This window comes from Oryzias latipes, chromosome 14, assembly GCF_053564925.1.
Source record: "Oryzias latipes strain Hd-rR chromosome 14, Olatipes_Hd-rR_3.1".
NCBI lineage: Eukaryota > Metazoa > Chordata > Actinopteri > Beloniformes > Adrianichthyidae > Oryzias > Oryzias latipes.
Window position 1 is genome coordinate 8,969,255 of NC_136250.1, and position 21,431 is coordinate 8,990,685.

General features: G+C 39.3%; 1 protein-coding gene across 3 annotated transcripts; it reads left to right on the forward strand.

Annotated features, from left to right (window-relative positions):
* Positions 1-11,184: 11,184 nt before the first annotated feature.
* Positions 11,185-20,739, forward strand: LOC101159524 (beta-2 adrenergic receptor). 3 transcript variants are annotated; one of them, XM_011483234.3, is made up of 4 exons: positions 11,185-11,422; positions 17,237-17,366; positions 17,470-17,761; positions 19,239-20,739. In XM_011483234.3, exons 2-4 carry the CDS (start codon positions 17,243-17,245, stop codon positions 20,275-20,277), a joined length of 1,455 nt encoding a protein of 484 aa, XP_011481536.1. In that variant the 5' UTR covers positions 11,185-11,422; positions 17,237-17,242; the 3' UTR covers positions 20,278-20,739. The 3 variants fall into 3 exon arrangements, with proteins under 3 accessions (XP_011481536.1, XP_020564384.1, XP_020564385.1); XM_020708725.2 differs by having other exon boundaries at positions 11,191-11,422; positions 17,240-17,366; XM_020708726.2 differs by lacking the exons at positions 11,185-11,422; positions 17,237-17,366 and adding an exon at positions 17,367-17,469 and having other exon boundaries at positions 17,551-17,761.
* Positions 20,740-21,431: the final 692 nt, after the last annotated feature.

Here is a 21,431-nt window from a genome sequence, read left to right on the forward strand (position 1 = left end):
AGATTAGCTGTCTCAGCATCCTCATGGTTCAGTATTCTAGTGTCAGTAAATTAGGATCTTCACCCTGACGTTTTGTTAGTTTGTGCTGGAGTCAGCTAAACCTAAGTTCAATAAAGTTATTTCAAACAGTAATGAAACCACTGCACTCAACAACAAAAAGTTAAAGGATTGGTGATTTTTGAGCTCTGAAAAAGAGATGCAACAAAAAGTAGCATAATTTCATTAAAGAAACGACCAACTTGTGACCTGGACTTTAATTTTCAAACAGAAAGACAGCAGAATTTGCAGCTACCTTCTCCTCAGATATCTTCAGATAGGTCTGAGCCTTAAATCTGCTTTACTTTATGTTGAAGATGTTTATCATAGCTTCATTTTAGTGATTTAAAGCTTCATATGTTCATTTTTTTCTCAGTTTTGCTGCTATCACTAACCCAAACAGACACCAAAGACAATTTTTTGCACAATAATTGTGCATTCTGTGTATTTATAGCTTAAGGAAACACAACCCTGCCCATTGAGTTACATATCAGAGTCTCTCCTACCATTTAAAGACATGATTTGCACTTGGAGAGACTGCAAAGGTCTTGATATGCATTGTGAGCGTGTTTGCAAATTGCCCGTCAGGAAGCGATGAAGTTGAAGGTGAGGTCACAGCCATTGTGTGTGTTCAGATGAACCGATCGTCCTCCATTTCCTATGATTAAAGAGGAATGAGTGGGTTCTCCTTGTCAGGATCCTGTTCTTTACTGCAAGATTTGTTGTTGACAACTGCAAGTCCACAGGTCAGAGGTGAGAGCACACCCTACAAACTTTTAGATTTATTGATAAAAAATAGAAAAGGGCTGCTAACAAATCAAAAATATGTTCACCCCTTTATTTTAAACAAAAGACAAATCAAATCTTGTTTCTGAAGCCTCAGAAAATTAATCTAAAACACATTTTCTGTCCTTTTGTCCCAGAGGTGAACCGTATGTGTTTTTTCAAGCTCGCCACAGTATATTCAAACAAAAAAAGAAAGAAATCTGAAACTTCTACTTTCAAATCTCTAATTTAGAAACTGTTAAAGCATACAGAGTTCACTTAGACTTCTAAAGCTTTTAATGTCCCTCAGCAGACTGGGGCTTCCTTGTCTCACATTGTTCAAACATGAGTGTCGAGCCAGACGCTCCCAGCTTTGGTTCTTGTCCAAAGTAACTGGAGCAGCTGTGTTTGGACATGAAGGAATTCTCTGAGTCTCTTCTGCACTGATAAGTAGCAGCACAGTCCTGCAAATGTCATCTCTGTGTCCTCTACGCATCTGACAGAGATGAAACGTGGCGAGCCAGGCAGCTCACACCGTCGGTGTCTGTGGAGAATCATGCAGTTGTGCGCTCAGGTTGGACTTAAACTAGAGACATATCAGAGATGCAGATTTTAATCAAACGTTGATTGCTGCAAGATAATGAGCCCCTGCAGGAACTGCAAGCACTTGAGCTTCAGCTGTGCCCAGAACTGATGGCGTTATCTCGACCTGAAGTGCACATACACTTTGCAAACTGTTGCCCTTTTTTGCTTTTATTAAAGGTAATGTAATCTGTTAAATAAAAATACATCAGAAAGAACTTAAATATGACCTACAACAAACCATCATTTTTGTGTGTGAAAAGAGATAAACCTTGTTCTGTATTTTTTTAAATACAATTTTATTTAAAAAAAAAAGACATAATTCAATTTAAAGGGCACTGTTGTCTTCTTTTACTGAAATGACATTTACAATTAAAATCATAATGCATGTTGGGGCTGAGAAAAAAAAGAAAATGCTATAACTAACATTTGTATCAATATCTTCTCCTTTTGCTTTGTTTTAGCTTTTCCCCTCAGTAAATGTCATAAGCAACCCCAAACCCCAAGGTCAAAAGGGGAAACACCTCAAAAAGTGGTAGAGAATGAGAGGGCAAAGATCCTGTGGGACTTCCAGAGCGATAGGATGGTAATGGCAAACCAAACAAGACATTGAAGTGGTGGATAAAGAACAGAGGAAAGCCGTTGTGGTGGATGTGGATGTGGCAGTGCCAAGCGATGGGAACATCAGGAAGAAGGAACATGTGAAACTGGAGAAATACCAGGGACTCAGAGAAGAACTGGAGAAAGCCTGGAAAGTGAAGGTGACAGTGGTGCCTGTGGTAATTGGAGCACTCGGGGCAGTAACCCCCAAGCTGGAGGAGTAGCTACAACAGATACCTGGAAAGACCTCAGACCTCTCAGTCCAGAAAAGCGCAGTGCTAGGAACAGCTAAGATACTGCAGGACCCTTAAGCTCCCAGGACTCTGGTAGATGACCCGAGTTTGGAGGAGAAACCACCCGCAGAGGGTGAGAGGGGCATTTATACATATAAAAAATTTTTTATTTTATTTCTGCCTATAGTTTCTGATGCCCTTTATTACAATTCTCCTTATAATGATTATCAATTTGCTTTAAATAAAACAGAATCTTTACATGTGCACACCATTCAAATAGAATTTGCCAGCAGTGGCATCGTCCCCTCATTTCATTCTTCTCATTCTATAAAGATTAGTTCACCTCTGAACTTTTATGATCCAAACTGTAATTATGCTGATGATATGGGAGAGCAGCTTGGCAGCACCCTCTGTTAAACTCTACTTGTTTGAAGTCAACTAATTGATTAAACACACCCGAGAAAAACCTTAATAGTTTATAACTGTGCAAAAAATGTGATTTAGTTTTGGAATGTCATGGGTGTTTTGTTTATTCATTTTAATTGTCCATCTTGTCGGTGTCTCAAGTTGTGATGTTTTGGGTGTTTGTTGTTGCAGACTACTGATGCTCTCCATTCAGTGCAGCTGTTTTCTGTTAGTATGAAGAACCACTCCACAGAGGATGCTGTTTTTGGTGCATTTTACGTATTCTGTTTTTACTGATGATGTAGGACAAATATCAAGAAAATGACGTTCATAATTGCATTTCTGAGAATTTCTGTATTCAAATTGCTGTGGATAATAATAAATGAATATATTGATTAGATTTACCTGTGCTTTTCCAGGCGCTCAAAGCGCCATTGTCCATTTTTCATTCACTCCTCATTCATACATGGTGATGACAGAGGCATGGCTGCCAGTTCACACCTACAGTCCCTCTGACCATCACTCACACGTTCCCACACCAGAGGAAATCAGCCTCTGGTGTGGAAACTGGAGGGAGCGGGGATCAAGCCGCTGACCCTTCGATCATTGGACGACCTGCCCAATGGCCTGAGCAATTGCCGCCAAAAGCAGACGGAAAGACGCTTTTGGGCAAAGAAGTTATTCCGGGTAAAGAAAATACATTACATTAGAAATACATTAGCCACAAGCTGCCTTCTCCGCTACACAATGGGGAAGGGAAGAGGGGCAGGGTTGCTCTACGCCAACAGTCCCACCCACGACTCTGAGGCGAATTTCTAGCGAACTCCTACCGCTCTGAAGAAACTATGTCCGTGAAAACAACGGATAAAAAAGCATAATCATAATTAAAAGACCACTGAGAACGCTTTTAATGTACCTCAAAAGACGATCGGAGAGGCTGTTTCATTCCGTTTGTTCCGTCTTTTGGCGTGTGCAGAATGACACATGACACTGTGGTGGCTTCAGCTGTCCTTTATGGAGTTGTGTGCTGGGTGGTGGGCAGTACAGACAGAGCAGGAGGAGGCTTAACAAACTGGTTAGGAGGGCCGGCTCCGTCCTGGACTGCACACTAGAGTCCATGGAGGAGGTGGCGGACAGGAGGATGTTGGCTAAGCTAACATCCATCATGGATAACTCCTCCCACCCCCTGCACCAAACTGTAGAGGCGCTGACCAGCTCCTTCAGCACCAGACTGCTGCACCCACATTGCAAGAAGGAGCTACTGCAGGTCATTCCTCCCCAAGGCCATTAGACTGTACAACACCGTGTTACAGTGACACACCAGGGTCCCACGGGGTGTTTTTCATTCACTCATTTATTTATTCACTTTTGTTGTCGTTGTTGTTTTTCAAATGTCCTTGTTCCTAAACGGTTGTTTGATTGGTGTGTACTTTTTTACTTACTTATTTTTGGATGTATATAAAAAAAAAATTGTATCACATTTGCAGTGCATCACACGCCACTTTCGTAGCTGTATTTATTTATAATGCGAATGTCATTTTTGATGTCCTTTTTTTGCTGTTACTTATAAATGTTATTTTTGATGCCACAGATAAGTGAATTTCCCCATCATGGGATAAATAAATTAATCTAATCTAATCTAATCTAAATCTATTAGTCACAAATCAACCCGTATCTATAGCTCACAGCTACATACGGGCTGTCTACATATGACAACTTGAGATTGGAAATCTGCCCTTCAGGTTTCCCATCAAGGCCACACGGAAAATTGACAGTTTTAATCCCTGGGAGATCCGACCGTCCAAAATCTGTTGCCATTTATTAACTCCCATTGAAAAGGTCAAAGGTTGTGTTTTACAAAAGACCATATTATGGATCGACTAGAATTCAGTAGGTAGAATCTGCTTTGCCAAAACAATTCCTGATATTTTTTCAAATGTTTTGTCCTAACGCGTTCTAGGATGAGTCACTTAACCTGACAGTGCTCCTGATGTGTTCTTCAGTTGGCTCCAGAGTGACAAATACGCACCGTGCAGGGTCATACAAAAGTGCTCCATGGACAACGATGGCGCAACATGAACAAATGTGTCTTCAGGGTGAATGTTTGATCAACTAAACTAGAATCGAAAAGCAATCTTCTTACTTTCCACAGGAAATCAATGCAGTGAATAATAAGTACAGGGGGTGCAGATGAATTTAATCTCTTTCTAGCAATGCAGTAGATATTGATCCAAAATCCCAAAAATATTTCATCCTCACCAAGGAAAATTGGAAATGCCTGACAGCCAGCACCTTCAAATACAAAGACACAAAAAGAAAGACTGGACACAGACAGAAGAAGAAGCAGATGAAAGATGGCAGTGGAGAGTATCAGTTCCACGAGAGACGCTGTTTAAGAAAAGAAGTGTTGGGAGAAATGAAGAGTGAAGTCAGACAGGAAGATCAGGACAACAGATGACAGGAAATGAGGCAGGAGAAAGAGGCCAAGCATATTACCATGAGGGAGGGGCAACAATGAGTAGGTATGTAATTTATTTTATTTACCCTTTCCTTTCAGAAAAAACATGGTCATTTTATGTCAAATAAATCCCGATGGTTGTTTTCCCTTATTTTAATGAAAGTTAGAGGTTTTCATTTGGCTTTCTGTGTTGATTTTTTTTTGTTCAGTGAGATGTTTTTTTTTCCTTTTGCCATGATCACACCTGGATGCAGTTTGTAATCAGCCCAGCTGTTTTCAGTTTGATTGATTGTCCCTCAGCATAATTATCTCCATGATTTCAGTTGCTCTTTGTTAGATCCTTTTTTTTCTTCTCTCAGATTTGGTTCAGGTCATGATTGACTTCTTTTAAATGTTTTTTGTTTTTTTCTGGGTTTATTACAGTTTATTTATTCAAAAGTTTAATTTCCTTTTTAATCAAACTTGCTTCTAGTCTTCCATTTGGGTCCCACCTCATCAATTCCTTCTCTGTGGACCTCACATTTTTCACGTCATCATTTTGCTCCCATCAGTCAGCACTTCTGGAAAAACACATGAATGAGGTGTTTTACAGATGCTGATAAGTCAAACCTGTGGGTGATATTAGCAGGTCATTTCGTCGTCACGGAAAAGGTTTAGATTTCCCTCAACGTCACATTGATGTTGTCCGTAAGATGTTGTGCCAAAGGTTTTCATTGAGATGCATGTTAACCTGTGGTTTCCTATTCCTTTAGTTGGAGACAGAAATCTACATGGTATCCTTTAGAAAAAAAAAGAGATGTTTCTGGTGTTTTATGCTTTTTTTTTTATTATTATAATTTCACTTCGAGATTTAAAAACTGTGTTCAGTTCACACAGAGTCTTGAGACTTTTAATGGATTTTCTAGAAATCTAACCTTAAAGTTTTTGTGTTTTCCTGTTGATTGGAAAAAAATCCTCCTAGTTTTAAGGGCAGCTACATTTAAATTTCTAAAATTATTGATCATTTTATAATTATATAAACATTGTATTAATACATATTTTATTAAAACTGTATTTCCTTTTTGTCTTTTTTCATTGTGGAAACCAGCAAGCCCACCACTATCAAATTTCACTGGAGTAGGTGATCCTCACTGCTCTAGAAACCATTGTAAAACAGATGGTGAGAGGATTCATCACATTCTGCTTCAGTCATGCTACATACCAAATCAGTTGCTGGCGAGTTTAAAATTATTTGATATAAAACCCAACGTACACAAGATTAAAGGCTACCTCGCTCTCAAAGAAACATCTCAAATATTGACATTGCAGAACATTCAAAAATAACACTTAAGGAGCCAAACTATTTTTTAAAGAGAAATCTAAGTCTAAAGTGTTTACCCATTCTTATTTGATTTTACTGGCAGTAAAACAATAAACACGCGCGCACACACACACACGCACACACTGAAGGAGGAGGGTTTGGGGGAGAGAAGAAGGGAGTTAAGAATGTGTGCCCTGTCTAGGCTACCCCACTGTGGTGGGACACAGCCTGGGTATATAGATAGATAGATATAGAAAACAATAAAAAGACTACATACTATCAGCTAATGTGCTGCTGTGCTTGAAATAATGGCTGAAGTGTGGATAATTAACCTCAACCTGAGGACAATGTGATGGCACTGCAGTCTACAGTAACACAGGCTATTCCCTTTTGAATAATTACCCAAATTATTTAAACTGGACCCTGAGTTTGTTTTGTTTTTTTAATCTTTCTGTTATGCAGGCTCCAAAATGTTAAAGTACTTTAAAGAGTTATTTAAAACATCCCTATGTACATAAACATTTAATGCAGTTTGGTGTATTATGTAGGTGCCAAAAACAGAAAAAAATTGACTTTACTAAAAAAAATCTAAACATTTCAGGCACCGTAAATATAAGCTGCCTTGAAACGCCTCCAAGTCATATTTTAATGTTACTTGAAATTAATTTAAACTGAATGAAACAACGTAAGAGAACAGCACCTTGATTTAAACTTTGTGTACCTGAAACAGCCGTTCACATCAAAACATTCAGTTTGGGTTGAGTTCATTTTTATAAAAAGGAGGCTGTGGGAACCATCTACTGGTGCCATGGGGTCATGGGTATCCCCACACCGCTTTTCTTGTGAACGTAATATTCAGTTTCAATTCAGTTTTATTTATGTAGCCCAATAGTTTTATTTATGTAGCCCAATATTACAACACAGTTGTCTTCACTGGCTTCACTCATTGTGAAAAACAAAATCAGTTATAAAATCCAACAGCTGATTGCTAAACTAAACTAAACTAAACTAAACAGACTAATCTAAACAGGGCATCCCCGCCCTTTGACCCTCCTTCTCGGTTTTATGAAAACATCAACAAGAGAAGCAGGTTACCTATAGGATGTAGCAGCAGGAAGCTGTTTTCTTAGTCTCAGTGGTCCCAAAGTGCGTCAAAAACAGGATATACTTGTGCTGTACAGATCAGGCGTTTCTCTGAAGAAGGAATACATCAACATCCTACCTGGGGCTGGGACTTTATTTCCTGACTGGACAATATAGCAGCACTGTAGTGCCAGGAATGCCTTTTTTACCATGCTGAGTGTGAAAGTAGTAGACATATCGTCATTACAGAAAACAGAATTAATTGATTTTTTTCTAGCATTATTTTTGCAGAAAAACTTGTTTATGACTGTGATATAAATGAGTAAAACACCAGATCTTTTTTTATATAGGTTTTTACTCATGTTTAGATCAGAAATAAACAATTTTGCGGATGCTAAAAAAAAATTATGTTTATTTTATTAATTGTTGCCAGGTGAGCTATAACTGATTTTAATTCATAGTTTTTTCTTAAATCAGAGGATTTTACTTCTTTTATTTCTGCCAAAGTTTTTTAATGATCACAGGTGTAACAATAACAAGTTTTTCAAAGGCCTCAACCTCTTAAATTAAAAAGAAAACTGGCTTTTAACCTTTGTTGTCATATTCAAATAACTCCTTATCAGGCTGTAAACGCAAATTGTTATTAAAAATGTCAATATTTATCTTTTTAAAGAAATGTATTTTCTTTTTGACCAGAATATTTCTCAAAAAAATAAAAGCTATACATTTTGCCTGTGTCTATAAGAATTATAGATAATCTTATACGCCAGCGAAGGCTCGGGCATACAAACACAACTATAAAAGAAACTTTTAGTCTTTTTTTTTTTATTTTTTTGGTGAAAATACTGGAATTTCTTCAAATATAAAAACTTATAGAAACATTTATTCAGGTTTTTAAACTACCTCTATCAAGAGCTTGCTAAACATTTTTTTAATTCACATAAATGTGTCATGGTGCAAAAAAGATTCATCTTGCACAAAAAAGCTGTCATTTCTGTATGTTCAGACAGTTAATGGTGAAAGTTAAGACTCACAGCTTCAGGTTTGATTTTTTTTTTTTTTTTTTTAAATGAAAGCATTCTATTGCATCATTTTGGTGCCGTGTCTTACTTAAAAAACAAACCTTTTTATCAAAGTTAGCACACTACAAAAACAAACCCCTAGAATTAAATCAAACAGTCAAGATTATTTTATTTTTATTTTAATAAGCAAGAAATAAATTCTGTCAGTGGGGTAAGAAAAATGGTCTTACCAAGAATTCTTAGTCAGAAGAAATGTTACATTAATTATCAGAAAATAAGTCAATTTTTCTTTAAACAAGGTCTTTTTACTTTATTGTGATTCTGTTTTTGCAGTGTACTGGTGCAATCTTCACTTTATTAAATATAAAATGCTGAAATATATTTAAAGCTGTGATAGCTGATTTAGTATTGTATTTTTTTCAAATAATATTTCTCTAAAGTTCATTTTAGTTTAGGTTATTAAGCTTGAATCCAGAGATTCCACCATGCTGATGCAAGACAAAGAAACATTACTGAGAGACAGAAACAGTTTGGGTGGCAACAACATGGTGGCATCTCATGGTGGACTTCAAAAGGAAAATATGGTTCCATCCTATTAGAAGGGGGGAGGGGGGATACAGGAAGGAGAAGTTCATGGAAGGGAAGAGGCACCAAGAAGAATGTGTTGGACCACAGGATATTGCCGTCCTCTATAGACTTTGTTTTAAAAAAAAAAAGGACATTTCGTGGTGTGAACAAGACAAGCATCAAAAGTACGTAAGCAGTGAAGGTGGTGCCACATTGTTCGTGCCGTGGTTTGCTCTTCAAAGAACACCATGCAAACAAAACCAGCACAAGCTCAGAAGATGACTCATCCGCTTTAGAAAGGTCACACAGAAAATAACCGTCCGTCATGGGGGTTGCTTGCAGCAGAACTGCAAAGACATATCCTCAAGAACATCGTAAAAAGGGACGATTTTATTAAAGGAGGACAAAGACGTGAGTGGGTTAGAACTTGCTGCACTTTCTGCTTCCCGTTTCCCCTCGAGCCGCAAAGCATGACTCAGCTGGCATCGATGCTCACATCATCAGATAGCCATGACTTGTTTGTGTGCTGGGCCGCATTGCAAGCTACAAACGGGGGAAGAGTTCAGTGCTGGAGCAAACGCTTTCAAATTAAGCTCATCAACAAAGACTTTTTATGCCAGAAACAGAATAGCACTTCATCCACAATCAAATTGACTCTGTGGGGATCAACCGGTTCTTGTTAACCGATTTTATTCAATTAAATCAAATGACGTGATTGCAAAGTTAACGTTCCCCACTAGCTGCTGCTCTGACGCTTTTTAGGCCAGCTTTGGCAGCTTCTACACTTTGGCAGCATGCCCTGCAACTCGTCCTTATTCGGATGTCCTGTGTCGCTGTAAAATTGTTTCTGTCTGTGCTGGCACACCACATGATCAAAGCAGGAAGCCCGTTCACAGGTTCTGCATGAGCAGATGGGGCGGAGGCATATCGCAGGATAGCCGAAAGAGGAAACTAAGGTTCAGTTGATTCCTGAAAAGGGTTGCAACTTTTATTTACACTTTCTGCTGCTCCCTTCTTCCATTCTTTAGTCCAGATTTGGATTTGCCTGCTGTCAATACACGCAAGGAAAATCATTACAAGGTTACAAAATAGCTAAACACAACATGGCCTACTGGATTGTGACCAAGACAAAAAATATCTGGGCTAGATCTCTGTTTTGATGTGTACTTCCCTTTTTTTCTGCAAACTCAATAATTGGTATGTCCAAATAAAATCGTGCAAACAATAATTTTTTATTTGAAAAAACTACTATTTGCGAATTTGAGATTAAAACGTAAAAGAGGGTGTGCAAACTAAAAACAGCAATTTGCCTCTTTTTTTGAAAAGTGTTTGTCAGTTTATTTACCAATTTATTAACCAGCTGACCTAACTGAACTCAAAGACCCACTGCAATACTCTATTTTCAAACTTTTTCCAGTAGTCTTTTAATTAGGATTATGCCCTTTTGTCTAAAATTGTAAAAAAAAAAAAAAGAAAAAAATAGTCATTTTCTAGGATACAGTTTCTGTAGAGCGGCAGTAATTCATAAAAAATTCCCCTTTGAGTTGTGGGCGGGACAGTTGGCATCGAGCAACCCCGCTCCCCCTTCCACTCCCTGCTGCTAAGAGCTTGGAGCAGGGGGCTTTTGGAGTCCCAGCGAATCTTTTCTGCACAAATGTTTTTCAAACTGTAATTTTTTCATCTGCTGCCTGAATGACACAGATGTACATAAAGAAAAACTCAGAAATGCAGTTTTGAGCTTAATTTTTTTCATACATGTCCTTTGTCATCAAAACATTCCACAAGAACATGTTGAAAACACCAAAAACATAGTTTTCATCTGAGTAGGTCTTTAAGTAAAATATATAGTCTTACAGAGTTTGACTGAATGTAAGTTGCCCTTTGCTGAGGTGCTTGCAAAAAAACGAGAAGTTTGTTGTTTTTGCTTTAGACTTGCAGTTTGTCCAAATAGGTAGTGCAGTCAAAAGAGATACTTTTGAAATCAAAAAGTCTTTTTCTTAATGCTTAATGTACATTGGGTCCTGTCCAGCTGTTTGTATCCACTACAGCCTGTCTCTGTCCCTCTGATTGGCTGCTTTGTAGCTCTGATGTCATCAGGCCCTGCTTATAAAGAGGGTGGGAGGCTCAGCTGTTGCTCTAAGTATGGTTGGGGCCTGAATGAGTGTTCACATACATGTCAGAGAACAAAGAGGAAGAGCAAGACGGACTGTGTGTGTGTGTGCACATAACACACATGAAAGTGGAAATTCAGAGCTCAGCACAAAAAAAAGTGGAGCTCAAAGCTGCTGACAAGATCATTGAAGGGATGTTTTGGATTTAAACACATGTGGAATATGAAATCACAAGACTGAAAGGGAAACGAAACTTGGAGGTAAGACTATTGAAACTTGAATTATGGTTCATGCTCACGTGAGTTAGGCTTTATGCACAAACTGCCCTCTTAAGGTTGGACTCGCACACACTCAAAACCACCATCTACCAAGGATGACACCCAGGCTATTTTCGGTACTGAAATTGTCACTGAGTTTGACTTGGGTGGTGCAGTAACTGGTCTGAAAATTATTAAATTTGTGAATAAAAACATACAAGCTTAAAAATAAATTATGTCTCTGATATCTTTTGACAATTTTGTGAGCTCTCCAAACCCCCAACCCTTAAATATACTACATATATTTTAGTCGTAAATCTTCAAGTCACACAGATCACATTACAAAGAAGAGACTTGTCTAAAGGTCTTGGAGCAAGAGCAAAGGTTCTTACTATCATTTCTTTATTGTAACAGCTGATATCTGCAGAGCAACTCTGGCTGCTCAATCTTAAGACACAGGTCAGACTCCAAGCTCATGAGTTTTTCTTGCATAGTTTATTTTATCATACAAGCCTTTGATATTGGAGCGTCTGTGCCTTTCGAAGTCTGGCTCGCTGTCGTCTGTTTATTCTGCTAAGCTTGACAAGCCCTGGGTGTTTTCTGTCCTTGTGTTTTCTGTACTTTATGACAGCAGGTGTCCCTACATAATTTATGTGCACTTTTGAGCAGCTCAGACATGCAGGAAACCCCTAAGAACACAATTGATCTAATCAGTGGAGCACTGAACTGCCACAAATCCATGTACAGGGGTGACCAGTAAGAACGCCAGGAAGGTCAGCTTTGGACATTATGGCTTGATGAACACTGAAGCCATTTTCAAGGTTAGCAGTTGTCTGTACAAATGTGGCCGTAATCATTTAGTCAAAGAAAAAAAGGCCCTTGAGTACATTTAATGAAGTATTGATTTTAAAAATGAGTGTGCAGTTAACTCTCTGGCTAATCCATCACCAGTGGATAATGTGCTGAAGCTGGCACATTTTCCAAATGATGACAAATTCTCAGCGAACAGAATGATCCGCTTTCCAACACTCTTAATGCAGAAGCACTGTTGAAAGTCAGCCGGGCTCTGCTTACTCTGGACCGCAGTTTGCCTCAATTCTGACTGGATTGTCGTATAGCAACAAACTTGTCATGTTTGTACACCCGAACCTTTTGAGGTGCATCCCAAAATTCAACACTGTGCTCTCTGACCAGCAGAGAACAAGGTAAACACCTCAATCAATGCTCCTTTTTAAAGTCTCCACCCGCATGGGCTGGAAAATCGTTAAAGCCAAAGTAAAGGCAAGCGGGCCAGAATTTGAACCAACAGCTTTACAAATGCATTAATTTAAAAGAAAGTGTAATGATGTCAAATGAAATAAACACAGATGCTCTGAAAGTATGAACTCAGAAGCACAAAAAATACACCTTAAAAGGAGTTACAGCCTTAAACTTAGCATAATTATCCAACTCCTGCTGACATACAATAATTACAAACAGGGATGTCAGTTTAAAATGGCTTCTGTACTCAGCTGACAAATATATTTTGATATATAAATGTGCTTAGATTAACGGTTTACACCTTCTACTTTGGTTTTTATGCAAAGACCTCTGCATCCTGCATATGTTTTAAGGGAACTTCTGGTGCACCTTGTGAATGCATAAGTCGGGCAATTAGGTCAGAGCTCTAAATCAAACAGTACAATCTGTCCTGAAGACGCATGGCAAGCTTCTTTTGTAAAAATCCTGGTGGCTTTGGGGTTTAGCTGTTTACTTCCTGCTTGGTTGCAGTCACTCAGTTTGCATAAAAACACAGAAAAAAACACCATACCACCTTAAAACAAAATGCTGCCTCTAAGCTCAGGTTATCACCATGTGAAAAAGATACAAACACCTTTGAACCTGGTGAACCAAAAACGCTTTTAACTTCCCCCTCTGTGAGAGACCACATATGTTATGTTCTATGAAGATGCAGAGGAGGCTCTTTCCCACTGACCTGCAGGCTGCAGTGGAAGGTATTTCTGTCTGATAAGACTGTTTTCTAAATCATGAGTTTTGCTCAGGGGAGATTTATCTCTTTATGTACAAATAGTTCAACTGCAGTGTATACTTCAACCTGTTTAATGACATGATAGAGACATGCTTATCAGTCTGTATGCAGACAAGAGCACAAACAAATGTAGTATTTTGGGCGAGAGCTGGCTTCGCCACATTTATTACAGGAAACACCCTTCCTCACTAACACATGAAAATTTTCTATTGTAACAACTTTGCTTGATGCTTTATACACATGCCATCACAATGTGAGAGTATGTGGGAAAGATAGCATGACCTGGGCTCTCAACTGTAATGAATGTGTTTGTGTTGCTTTGCAGGAGATCAGTAAAGACGAATAAAACTTTCTTTGTGTCAATCTATTTACACTAATTGTTTATTTCTTCCTGTGGACCCCCTCCGAAAATGTATAAATGTTACTTATATTCTGTTTGTTCCAGAAAATCTTTACTTAAAGGCTTGTTTGGGGTTTGTAGAAGATTTAGTTGAACATAAACAAATAGAAAATTCGTATACAATGTACTTTTTTCATAAAAAGCAGTCGTTTTTTATGCAAGCGATTAAGAATAAGTCACAAAAAACGCTAATTAACTGAAGGAGTACCGAAAACCAAATAAGATTGACATTCAGCATTTTCGGTTATTTCATCTGATTTTACTTTTCAGCCGGCTAAAAGTAAGCCATACACAAAAAATATTTATAATTTGCTATTTATTAGTGATTCATCCTGGATGTTGTAGATTTGTAACGTTTTCATCCTTTGATTTGATGTCTTAATCACTGACTGTAAATGAGGACTGGACCAAGCGCCTGTTTCGTCATCATAGAAAATGCTCCAACAAAATGAAGTCAATTCAGTCGCCATTTTTTCACAATATGAACTCCGCCATGTTGGAGCCAGACAATGTCAGCAAGTAGTGATTGGTCCATGACGGTCAGAGTCAACATTTCTAGTGAAAAATGTTTACTAGAAATGTTAGTAAAAGTCCACACCCCTACCAATTGAAAGCAGGTTCTGGAGAATCTGTCAACATTTTAAATATTTGACTTAAGACCACATATTGTTACTGTGGTATCAAATTGGTCAGTTTATAACTAGAACTACAGAGAAAAATATCATGACAAAATTAAGATGAGATGTTTAAAAAGGCAGCAGAGCAAGAATGGTTAGTCTGATGAATAGAATGATTGAGTAATAGCAGTTCATTTTTATAGAGAAATCTGTAGGATTTTGCCTCCTTGGAACCAGGATGTACTTCTTATTTTGAACCCCAGATGGGAGGGGTAACTTGGTCCAGTTCATCAGAGCACACCCTTATGAAGAAATGCCCTTCTCCTTCACGGCACAGCGGGATGAGGTACAACCTCACGCCGGAGATCTTGGCATCCCTCCGCCACGAGGGTTAGCCCTTAAAAAACTATTTCGGACAACCCTACCCATCCAAAGGCCCCTACACTTGGAGGTGTAGGAAGAACTCACAGAATAGTGGAGGAATTCGGATTTGGCCTAAAAGTGTGCGCCCTGGGTGTTACCCAACACTCCTGGCCCCTGGGCAGCACCGCTCGCTACACTGTCCACCGGGCAGCTGGCTAGCATATCGAGCCAGCCCTCTGAGTGCCCACTTGAGTCAATGTGGACAAACCCAGGTGGGGCCACCACAGAAACTCCAAACAAACCTATTCTGGGCCCACATTTTCTGCCCAATTTTAAACCATATGGGGCCCACTTTGTCTTGCTGGCTGGGATTATGAATGAAAAGTACAACTGATGTTGGTAAAGTTAACCCATTCATCCAGATGTTTCTGCATTTCCCCATCAGTGAAATTTTATACCATACACAAGGAGCTGTGCGTAACACATCTCATTAAGCTTCTACATTTTATTGTGAAACTAACTTAATCAAACATACTTTTCGTTTGATTGAATAACCCGTCTTTGAGTCCAAAGCGACATAATAACATCTGTCTCTTCCAAGAAGAAACACTTTTTGTAGACGAAACTGGTGTTTTTGCCTGAAAATGACTTTTATGAAATTGTTGTTACTGACTAAAAGCCTTGGTCACAACTGCCCTTACAGTTGGGTACAGACTGCCTTTAGGTGACAAATGGGCAGGTGGTCTGTACACAACACCAACCCAAAAACCTGCAGCCCCCTGTGAAGATAAGATGAGATAAGACTTAAGATTTTCCCAGATGGGGAAATTCTTTTGTCTGCAGCAGCAAAGACATTCAAACAAAGTGACATTCAGAACAGTTCAACAGTGTGAAGAACAGAAGAACATCTTTAACCTACATGACAAAATAAATTAAATAAAATTAAAATATGCACCAAACAACCACTGGTGCATGTGACTGAGGCTGGGTAGTCCGAACGTTTAGCTAAGAGGGCCACATTCCACCACCGGGACGAATATTCGCCAGGCATTATTCGCCAGCGTTTTTCGCCACGTCTTTTGTGTTCACACCCAGGCGATTTTCGCTGACGATGAGCCGAGCGAACATGCAATTTCATTCCCTGACGTTAGATGGCGCTTAATGTAAACAGAAATACTCCTGTACACAAGGTGGCGCTGCACAACTTTAGGCTTCTTAAAGTCGCTTTTCACTCAGAAGAAGAGAGCAAGTATTTACGCGATTGTCGGAATCAAACAAAGAAAACATGAATATTTCAAGCATCAGTAGCTCCAACTGGTGCTTGGTTCGGGGATATTTTAGAATGTCCGTCATTATTTCTTCGCGGCAGTGTAGACGCTACTTGGCGTCTATCTCCTTCGCTGGTATGTGTGCTCAGCAAGACAGTTTTGTGTTTGAGCGCCCCCAAGTTGTGTTTTACTGTAACTTCAGAAGCTCCAGACACGTGTGCAAAAGCGCCATTCTCATTGGTCGAGTAGATTTCGACGCGGCGCGTCGAAAAAAAAAAACGAACCCGAGGCGGTTTTTTTTTTGACGCTTTGACGCGTGGCGTTTTTTCGCGTCGGTGTGCACACTCTCATTGGTGCCCTTTGTTTAGTCACGAGGCATTAAACGTCGGCGAAAATCGCGCGCGAAATTCGTCCCGGTGTGTACGGGCCTTTAATGTGTGAGGGCCAACCAATCAGCCTTCTGGTACATTCATTTAACTCTAATTATAACATTAAATGCAAATTAACTATTTGATGAATTTTATTTTGCAATTGGTCACTTATAATTTCTTCTCATAGAATCATGTCATATCTAAATACATTTTTACCCAAATTACTGTAAATTACATATTTTAAGACAGGAAATAAAATAGTGTCTGGGGGAAATTTCTTTGTCAACATTAAATCTGGGATCATGGGAAATGTTATTTATTATTCATAATTAAGTGCTCATTGTAAACTTCTAAACGTAAATTATGTGAACAGGAATATAACACAAATATTTATCTTACTGAGAATTACAAACCACTGGGGATTTGATCACAGAAACAAATAAATCTGTCCCTCTCGTTTGGCACTCAGTTCGCTGGAGGTCACGTAGCCACATGTTGTTGCTTCAGGTTTACAACGTAATTTACCCAACGCAATCAAGAAATTGTAGTTCTTAGAAAGTTTTGGGGGCCAAATTTGAATGATTTTATGACAGGAGCCTGCAGGTCGGTAGAAATTTGACACAGCTCCCATTTGGCCCACATGCCGGGCTTTGGACATGCCTGGACTAAGGCTTTAAGTGTCACTAAATGGAAGTTTGTTTCGGTAAATTCCTATAATCCAATTATGACCACTCTAATTTGATTTGTGTGGATTTTTGTTTTTTGACAGCAGATCATGGCAAATGAGAGTTCTGCGTCAAACAGCAGCTTCTCAGGTTTAAACAATCCCCAATACAGTGATGCAGAACTGGTGCTGTTAGCTGTTGCCATGGCAATTCTGGTACTGGCCATAGTGTTTGGTAAGTAACAAAGCCGTCAGTTGAATTCCTGTTTGCTCTCCATAAAAGAGTCAGATCAAATCCACTTGCACTTTCAGGACAGCAGGAATGTTCTTCTCTGCAGGTAATGTGATGGTAATTTCAGCCATCCTGCGCTTCCATCGACTCCAAACCGTCACCAACCTCTTCATTGCCTCTCTGGCAGTGGCTGACCTCATCATGGGAGTGGTTGTGGTTCCATTTAGTTCCAGTAACATCCTACTGAGATCCTGGAAGTTTGGGAACTTCATGTGTGAATTCTGGACAGCCGCAGATGTGCTTTGTGTGACAGCGAGCATCGAAACTCTGTGTGTGATCGCTCTGGACCGCTACCTCGCCATCACGTTGCCTCTGCGCTACCCAACCCTGCTCACCAGGTACATGTTCCATTAGGAGTGTTTTCACGGTTTTAGTTTCAGCAGAACACAAATGAAAAAGTTGTTGCAGCAGCATGACTCACATTAAGATGCACGTCTGCAGGAAGTCACATCAGGTGTTGTGAGTCCACTTTGAAACCATCTCATCACAAGTTTGCTAAGAGGTGCATCACACAGGAAAACCCATTAACCCATGAGGGACCTGAGCCCCACTTTACATTTAAATGCACACAGAGCGGCATCAGGTCATGATGGGTGGAAAGAGCCGAGGTAATGATTAGCCATTTAAAACCCAGCTTGGATATTTGTTCCTCCCTCTGCAGAAGGAGCTCTGTTTCTTGTCTTTCATATGTGTGAAAGCAATTGAGAAAAACCTGTTTCCAAAGCCGTTCTGATGGAGAAATTGTTCTTGATGCGTCTACTTTTATTGTTTGACAAATCTGTATAATCCTGTTGGAGTCCCCCGATCACAGTCACGTCGTGATTTGGATGTGGGTGAGCAGAAGTTTAAAAATGAAATGAATGTAGAGGTGCAGAGTTACAGAGACGTGACCTCAGCAGATCTCTGAGGGCCAGCTTGGGCCTCTAAAGCTGAACAACTAAAAAAAGAAGCCGTTTTTTTTTCCAAGTGGTATGTTACATGGGTGTGTTTCTGGATCACGCTGAGTCACAGATGAATAGATCAGCAGTGAGATGATTTCCCCCTTCTATCCTGGACTTCAACTTCTACCATGTAAATATGAAATGATAATAATCTCAATAAAGCAATCAGTGCATTTTATGTTTGGTACTGAATAAATTAAATGACATTTAAATATTTCATATATTTATTTTAAGATATTCTCTGGCAAATCCTTTACTATATTTGAATTTTTCCAAATCTAAAAGCAGCGGGCGAAGTGTGCAAATGGTGCTTTAATTTTGAAAAACCAATGATATGCTGGATATATTCATAAAATGTATAAAATTCAGCTGTACTAATTCTTGGTCGTACACCTCTCGGATGCTTTGACATTTGTTGTTGGGTAGTTTGACCACACCCTTGAACCAAAATGGTTCCTATCAACTGCTGCTTGCAAGATAAACCACTATCCCAAAGAATGTGTAAAGGCCTCTCCTTTTAGTGCTTAAAGTTCAAAACTATTAATACCTTTGTGATAAACATAATAGATATTGAAGTTTTCCTTTTTTTTTTGGTAAAACAATAAGTTTTACTGTATCTTCTGTTTTAAATGAGTGGTTTTGTAACCAGTAAAGCATGATCCTTGTACTTATTCTCAAATGTTGAGATTAAAAAGAGGGATTTTTCCAGGCAAGACAAATCAATTTAAACAGTAGAACTGTTGAAATTGTTGGTCTGCTAATAATTAAGGTTTTAAAGTTTTTCTGTACGTATGTGCTTTATGGCCACAATGAATTACAATCTTGTTTACTGATTTTCTCCTCACGCTCTGTCCTGTCTCCCTCCCCTGGGCAGGGCTCGAGCCTTTGCGGCGATACTCGCAGTTTGGGCGGTGGCCTCCCTCATCTCGTTCCTGCCCATCTACCTGAAGCTGTGGTTGTCAGATGAACAGAAAGCTCAAGATTGCATGAAAAAAGAAGACTGCTGTGAATTCCACACCAATAAAGGATACGCAGTGATTTCCTCAATAGTGTCCTTCTATCTGCCACTGGTGGTGATGATTTTCCTGTACAGCCGTGTATTTCAGGAGGCTCAAAAGCAGCTGAAGAAGATCAGAGGTAGAGAGCGCCACTTCTATAAAATGCATTACTCCACACAGCTCGCTTGCCCGGATGATAGCCCAGTCATGAATGCATGCAGGGCAGATAATCGGGTGTTGGAGCCAATGGCAGAGGACAGACTAAACATGCAACAGCTGGCAGACGGAGAGTCCGACAAAGGAGAGAAAAACGAAGAAAACAGAGCTAACACACAAAAGGAGGAAGGAAAGCATACTGCTGCGAAACGTCTTAAGTTTTCCTTGAAGGAGCACAAAGCTTTAAAAACTCTGGGGATCATCATGGGGACTTTTACTTTGTGTTGGCTGCCTTTTTTCATCCTCAACATTGTCATGGCCTACTACAAAGGGGACAGCATAAATGTGCCGTTTAGACTCCTCAACTGGCTGGGTTACTCCAACTCAGCCTTCAACCCGCTCATCTACTGCCGCAGCCCGGATTTCAGGCACGCCTTCCAGGAAATACTCCACCTGAGGGGCAAAGGAGGGAGCTGGAGGGCATGGGGATGGTGCAGCAAGAGAAGTCGACGTTTGAACCTTCAACAAAGGCCCAACGGGAGCTTAAACACTGATGGAGTAAGCAGGCTGGACACTCAAAACATTTCTCTGTGGAGTGACAGTGCGCACACCTCCAAGCAAGCTGTGTCACTTACTCAGGTTGCACAAACTTCTTGCTCTGAGCAGGTTTTAGATGTCGCTCCAGGTTCCATGTCCACCTGGCCAACGAACAGTTCTTCAAAATGGAGATGTACGGAAAATAAAGCTTCAGTGGTTTGATCCGTTGATCAATAGATTGTGCACAATTGTTCAGTGACCACAAGTTTTCTACGCATCATTGACTCAACTATCTGACTTCCATGAAGCTGCATCGTTGAACCTGTCAATGTTATTGGGGTTTTATCTCTTTGCTGTTCCTCTGTGCTGCTGAACGTGTCTTAGTGCAATTCTCCTAATAACACAAAACCATAAAATAACTTTTTAGGCAATACTGCAAGATTATATAAAACAATTTTAAAGATTCTTGAAATCTTGTTGACAAGCTGGCATCACAAAGTAGATTTGCAACATTTGATTAATGTTTTAATACAGAAAATATTTCTTGGAATACAATAAAACATGAGTATCATCTTAAAAATACCAAACAGACTCTGAAAACAAATCCATTTAAAATCAAACCAAACCATGGCTTAAAGTAGCAAAAGTTTTGTTCCAATAAAAGAATCCCTGTGGAACACTAAACCAGAGGTTTGTATAGTTATTCGTGTAAAGCCACATGACAAGGATGCATCAAAAATATGTAAAAAAAAAAACATTGACTGTATATGAGAACTGGACTGAGTGACCGCACCCCCTGGAGTTCCAAATAGGAATTGACCATGGCTCCAAGAAGCCAAAATCCCATAAACTCCTACTACAAAATAAACAGTTGATTATATTTATCAGAATTTAATGAGCTACCTTTTTTAATACAGTTTTTGCTAGTCCTAATTTTTTCACAACATTTTTTTGTGGCGCAATTTAATCAAGGTATGAACTGACCAATCAGATGGCTCAATAAAAAAATGTGGTATTACAGCAAACATTTAAAACATTTGATTGACAAATGGTAGGACTATGACCTTCCAATAAGCTCACTTCTGAATGGTGAGAGTGGTTGCCATAGAAATGATGAATGACTGATTCAGACCAATCATTGCTTACTGACAATTTCTGGTTTCAACATGGCGGAGTCTGCATAGTGAAAGAATGTCGCCTACGTTGACTTAATTTCGTTGGAGCCAGAAGTGCGCCCTTTTCTTCAGATTCAATTCAATTCAATTCAATTTTATTTGTATAGCCCAAAATCACGACAACAGTCGTCTCGATGGGCTTCGAAGTAAAACATGAAATCAAAAGGATCACGAATACAAAGAGTTCAATAGAAAAATACT